Source organism: Mus pahari, chromosome 4 (genome assembly GCF_900095145.1).
Source record: "Mus pahari chromosome 4, PAHARI_EIJ_v1.1, whole genome shotgun sequence".
Classification (NCBI taxonomy): Eukaryota; Metazoa; Chordata; class Mammalia; order Rodentia; family Muridae; genus Mus; species Mus pahari.
The window spans coordinates 9,377,969-9,384,254 of NC_034593.1; the positions used below are offsets into that span (position 1 = coordinate 9,377,969).

The 6,286-nt window shown below is 36.4% G+C and overlaps 1 protein-coding gene across 7 annotated transcripts in view; it reads left to right on the forward strand.

Annotated features, from left to right (window-relative positions):
• The window catches only part of Ralyl (RALY RNA binding protein like), a 683,608-nt gene that overhangs the window by 300,795 nt on the left and 376,527 nt on the right, over positions 1-6,286 (forward strand). For all 7 annotated transcript variants that reach the window (XM_029537405.1, XM_021196091.2, XM_021196090.2 and 4 more), the window contains one exon: positions 2,992-3,270. In XM_029537405.1, coding sequence (XP_029393265.1) covers positions 3,015-3,270 — 256 coding nt within the window. In that variant the 5' untranslated portion in view covers positions 2,992-3,014. The remainder of the gene's footprint in view (positions 1-2,991; positions 3,271-6,286) is intronic.

Consider the following 6,286-nt stretch of genomic DNA (forward strand, 5'->3'; position numbering starts at 1 on the left):
ACAGTTCCTGGCCCCATCCTCCCGGTATCCCCCCACCCTGACACATCAAAGCTAGGTGCTTCTTCTCCCACTGAGGCCAGACAAGCCAACCTAGCTAGAACATATCCCACAGACAGGACACATTTTTTGAGATGGCCCCTGCTCCAGTTTTTTGGGGACCTACATGAAGATCAAGCTTCACATATGCTACATATGTGCAGGGGCCTTGGTTCAGCCCATGTATGAGCCCTGGCTGTTGGTTCAGTCTCTGAGAAAGCCAGAGGGTCCCAGTTAGTTGACTCTGTTGATCTTCCTGTGGCATCTATCCCCTTCATGACCCTCAATACTTGCCCCAACTCTTCCATAAAAATTCTCAAGATCAATCCACTGTTTGTCTGTGAGTCTCTGCACCTGTCTGAGTCAGCAGCTGGTAGAGCCGCTCAGAGGATAGTTATGATGGGCTCCTGTTTGAAAGCATAAAGAGTATCATAAATTGTGTCAGGGATTAGGGCTTACCCATGGGGTGAGACTTTAGTTGGGCCTGTTATTGCTTGGCGATTCCCTCAGTCTTTGATCCATCTCCTGTTCCTGGATAAGTTTTGGGTCAGAAGTTTTGTGGGTAGGGGTTATGTCTTTTTAACTTATAAAACTATAGTTTTTGGTTGGATTCTTAAGAGGGTTAGTTTCATGTGGCAGATTATCTGAGCTCTATTTTTTTTTAAGATTTATTTAATTTTTATATAATATATTTAAGTACATTGTAGCTGTCTTCAGACACTCCAGAAGAGGGCATCAGATCTTGTTCTGGATGGTTATGAGCCACCATGTGGTTGCTGGGATTTGAACTCTGGACCTTTGGAAGAGCAGTCGGGTGCTCTTACCCACTGAGCCATCTTACCAGCCCCTGAGCTCTATTTTTAAAGAATGGTTATGCCATTTGTCATATGCATTTGAGTTGCAGCAGAGGTTGACCATCATGTTCTTGCTGTTGTTTTCTGTTTGCAGTTTTTCTGTGTCATATATTTTTTTTATTTTGAAACATAGATCCCAAAGAAAATATTTCATTTTACCCATTATTAAGGTCCACGTCTTCCAAGTCTAAAATACACAGGAGTCAATGTGGTCCCTCTACTACACTGGGAAGAACTTGGGTTAGTCTTGCTTTTTCTGTGGTCTTTTAAATTACTAGCTCACAGTCTTTCAACCGTGCTGTAGTCCTGATCCCTTTGTTTGTAGTCTTAGTTACATATCAGTATAGATTCAAGGTCTTCTCTCAACAGACTTCACTTAAGAGCTATTCTCATCCTAAGACTTCATCATCTACAAGTTTCTATGATTGCTTCCTAGCTAGCAGGTCCCTGATTGTAAAATAAATGTCAGCCATAAGAATCGCTTACCCTTGACTATGTCACAGATATATTTCAGAAAATATTTGCCCTACACCTATAAAGTGAAAATATGTTTTCTGGAGTTCGTATTATAGATATTGTCCAGTACTGGTTAAAAAAAAAAAAAGGTAATCTACTATAAACTATAGACTATACAAAGATGTTGATGCCTTAGTATGTACCTTAATTTTTTGTTGTATTTTTAAATAATGTGTCTTCAGTTATACATTATGTATAATTTAATGATTAGAAAAAGTATGGGTTTTAATTTCTACAATTCTAGTGTGAATATTTTATGATGAAAGAACAAGTCAAATGTAGTTAAGCTGAAATAATACAAGGCAACTTTAAAATCATTTGTTTCAAAATTAGATTTAATTTCTATGTAATGGATTAATGCTTTGTTTATTAGATCTACCTTCATTATAATGATATGGGTATGATTTGAAGCAAAGTTATCATAACTTCAGATACAATAATGAACAGCTTTTTTTAAACATTTTAATGCTCTAGGCTGTGCTTCATTTCAAGATCCCTTCTTTTAGATGCATAATGAGTGAATTTTCAAGCATACCCAATTCCTGTGGCTTTCAGATTTCTACAAGAATAACAATTAAATCGAAAGTGTCATTCAACATGATTATCAAGCCAATTGCACTTGCTATTTTAGCTGAAATTTTATAAACATGTTTGTAACTATCACCAAAACCGCACCGTTGGCTAGCCTTCAGCATTGCTGCTTCCCACCTAAGGGTATAACTCTCCAAAGGTTTCCCTTTCAAGTGAGGGTTTCTCCAAACACAAGAGGGTGCCTGGCAAAGCATCAGCATTCAATCAAGGTGGCTATGGTTTTTAAGGCCTCCAAACAAAAACAAAGCTGAGAGGGAAAAGCCCCAGTTTTCCTGTGTAATTTTCTGATTATTCATGAATAATGTCTGTATATGTCTTTTTGTTTACATTTAACTGTGGCAACATAAATGGTTGGTTCAACTGAATATCATGAACAGAACTAATCATTCTTTCTTCACCCCCAAAAATCTAATCAAACTCCTGATATTAACATCTTTTCTTTTTTTCTTCCTCTTAGCCTTTAATGGAATCGATTGGTGGCTTCTGACTCTAGGATCCCTCTGCTGAAGCAGATAATCAGTGTATCTGTTACAGGGCTCAGAGCAGCACACTGCCTATGCTCAGTCATTACACAGATAACTATGTGTATATGGTGTATATATGTGCATATAACTCTATATCCCTTTTTGTTAGACTTACACATGCAAACTTTCCTAGTCTTTACACAGAAGAAAGAAGTTTATTCCTTAAATTTTCTTATGCAAACAAAAATAGTTATACTTAAAATTTAAAACGACTGTGAAACAGTGATTTGGGACTGAAATGAGATACAAAATTGAGGCATTAATAAACTACTAATTAATTATGAGAATTTTCCAACAGGGTTTAGTGATATTTACCTTTGATATTACTTTAAAAATAAAACAAATCTATTAATAATACTCAGGAATTTGTTTCCAGATGAAAAACTGCAACATGTTCAAAGCCAGAGATATCTGTTGAATTTACTTATCTTATTCTCTGATCATTTTGTTTGTTTGTTTGTTTGTTTAAGGATTAAAACAAGGTGAACCAACCATGACGGGCAAAACCCAAACAAGCAACATTACCAATAAGAATGACCCCAAGTCCATCAACTCCAGGGTTTTCATCGGCAATTTGAATACAGCCATCGTCAAAAAGGTCGACATTGAAGCTATTTTTTCAAAGTATGGAAAAATCGTTGGCTGCTCCGTTCACAAAGGGTATGCTTTCGTTCAGTACATGAGTGAGCGTCACGCAAGAGCTGCGGTGGCTGGAGAAAACGCCAGGGTCATCGCAGGCCAGCCCCTTGGTAAGCTGTGCTTCCCTGTAAATTTCCCTTTACTCCCCTCTACCCACATCGCTGTTCAGCTGACTGTGTAGACAGTTAGCAACACTGTGATATCTATTGCTTCCTTAATTTGTTACATGTTAGGAATTTCCTGTTCAATGTGTATCATTTTATGTGTAACTATTATGATCTCAACAAACAACATTCTGATTAAAGCTGTTTATGATAGTTATAATCTCTGCTAATTCTGATAAAGTGAAACACAATGTATGTATCTGCTTAAGTTTATTTGACTTGAAATAGTGTGTAACCTTCACAAATGTATCCTAAGTTTAGTGATCTTGAATATGGGATTTGTTCTGAAAGGGTAATTTATTTTCTTTATTTACAATTTTTATTTAGGGGCAAGGTTTAAAACAGTATAAGGCAATATATTTCCCTGAATAGAAAAGTTCTCACCTCACTTTTTCCCTAAACAGTTATATTATGCATCCTTGGTCCATTCTGTGTTCACTTTATGCTTTATGTCCAAGCAATAATAGGAAATTTTGCTAAGAAAAGACTGTGTACTTTGTGAGGTGAAATAAAAATGAGAAGAAAACATTTGAATTATTGAAGAGACAAAGATACTATATTATTTATTTTCCCATTTGTAAAATATAATCTATCAATGTTTGTCTAGTTTATATTTCTTATCATGGAAAGATTCATATTTCAAATTGATTATATACTTTCTTGCATATTTAACACGTATCTTTAAACATAACTTGATTTTCCCCCACACTGTTTTGTAACCTCTCTGTAACTGTTGTGAGAATCCCAAACTGTAGTTTTTAAAATAAAAACCCCAATCCCTCCCGTCAGCGTATATTTCAGATGCACTCTAATATCTCATATTAAGTACATCCCGAAATCTACCTTTATCTCAGTCCGCTACCAGCTTTTTTTTTATTAGATATTTTCTTCATTTACATTTCAAATGCTATCCCCTTTCCGAGTTTCCTCTCCAAAAGCCCCCTATACCTTCCCCTTGCCTTGCTACCCAACCCAACCGCTCCTGCTTCCTGACCCTGGCATTCCCTTGTACTGGGGGCATATAATCATCTCAAGACCAAGGGCCTCTCCTCCCATTGATGGCCAACTAGGCCATCCTCTGCTACATATGCAACTAGAGACACAGCTCTGGGGGTTGGGGGGTACTGGTTAATTCATATTGTTGTTCCTCCTATAGGGTTACAGACCCCTTTAGCTCCTTGAGTGGATTTCACAGTAATCTATTGGATGGAACACAGGGCCCCCAATGAAGGAGCTAGAGAAAGTACCCAAGGAGGTACCAGCTTTCTAATATAGCCACCACTGAATACCAGGGGCCCATGGAAAGGCTACATTAGCTCTGTGCACTCTGGAATGTTCTATTTTATTTATAAACAAACTATGTCATCAACCTGCTTTTAATCCTCTAAGGAATTCATACAGAAAATGTGTATACTCCATTATGTACCATCTATTCTGTGTGACCATCTATACAGTCCCATCTTCAGTCAAGACATGCTGGTAGCCTTGAGATGCCTTCTACATGGCAGGAATGCTCCTGGTTTAGAAGCTGTGGACTTATGCAAGTTCTTTATTCCCTTGATTGTTGCAAACTTCACATCCACAGAATTTTCCTACATAAAGGCCTTCTTGCCTTTATTACAGCTACTTGAATACTGTCTAATGCATTTGTATCATCACTATTTAGATGAGATAATTTTGTTTATGACGTTGTCCTCTGTCAAGTACACAAGAAAAATATTGAAACAGTCTATCAAACCAACAATTAAAAAGTACTGAGTCATCAAGTGAGACAAGCATGAAAAATACTACACTATCAAATTTCATCAGTTCATGAAAATGTTTCTGCCAGGAATAGAGGAAAAGAGCTATACATCTTGGCACAAGGAGGCTGAGGCACAAAGATGAAACAACTGCACTCATCTTTGGTTATACAGTGAGACAAAAAATAGAACATAGGGAAGCTAGGGTATTCATTAAAATGTGAGTGAAGTCTGAGGTTAATTGTAAAAACATAAAATGTTGTTATGTGGTATCTGATAAAAATCTCTAACAATATTATGTGAGATGCTAGTTTTTATTTTTATCTAACAATATTATGTGAGATGCTAGTTTTTATTTTTATCTGCGTTGCTCATTTTGTCTAGTGTAAAGGAAGATATTATTTTCTAATGGTCTTGTCTGTATTCCAGGTTTCCATTTGGTTTCCTTCACAACTACATTTCCCATACTTACCTTGATATTGAAGTTTTCTGACTATTTGCTTCTTTATAAAGTATTATAATAAAAAATTCCTCTTCAGAGCCACATTCTGGGTAATTTCAGGGTCAATCTACTGCCTCTCTCCCCATTTCTGGGAAACTAGCATAACCTTGAAGAAACAAATCTATTTATGGTTCTTTTCAAAGTAATCATGACTCTGAGTTTTGGAACTGAACTGTAAATAATTCTCTGGAGTCCTGATTTCTATCACCCCTCAGGTGATCACTATCTCTAAAAACATGGAACAAGGAGACAAGTATATAACTCGAACCTTAGTGTCTTACCTTCACAAAGCCAGGGGTAAAAATGATGATCTCAGATTTCTGTGCATTGAGAAGCAGAGTTAGATGCTGGCTGTAATGATATTATTGCTTATTCTCAGACACATTTGTGGCTCTTCTCTGTGTTTCTCCTGGGATAATTACCAAAGCACATGCCACAGTCAGACTTTATATCAAAATCCATGCGAAAGACTTTATTTATTTAGGTGGAAGCTAATTTATAAGCTATTTTATTTTATTTATTTTATTTTATTGCTGAAATGGGAAGATTTTCATACAAAGCAGTTGCTTTGCAATTTGACTAATAACTTTGCTTTTTAGTTCAAGTACCTGAATAGAACCACCTTTTCTTTCTTTCTTTCTTTCTTTCTTTCTTTCTTTCTTTCTTTCTTTCTTTCTTTCTTTCTTTCTTTCTTTCTTTCTTTCTTTCTTTCTTTCCT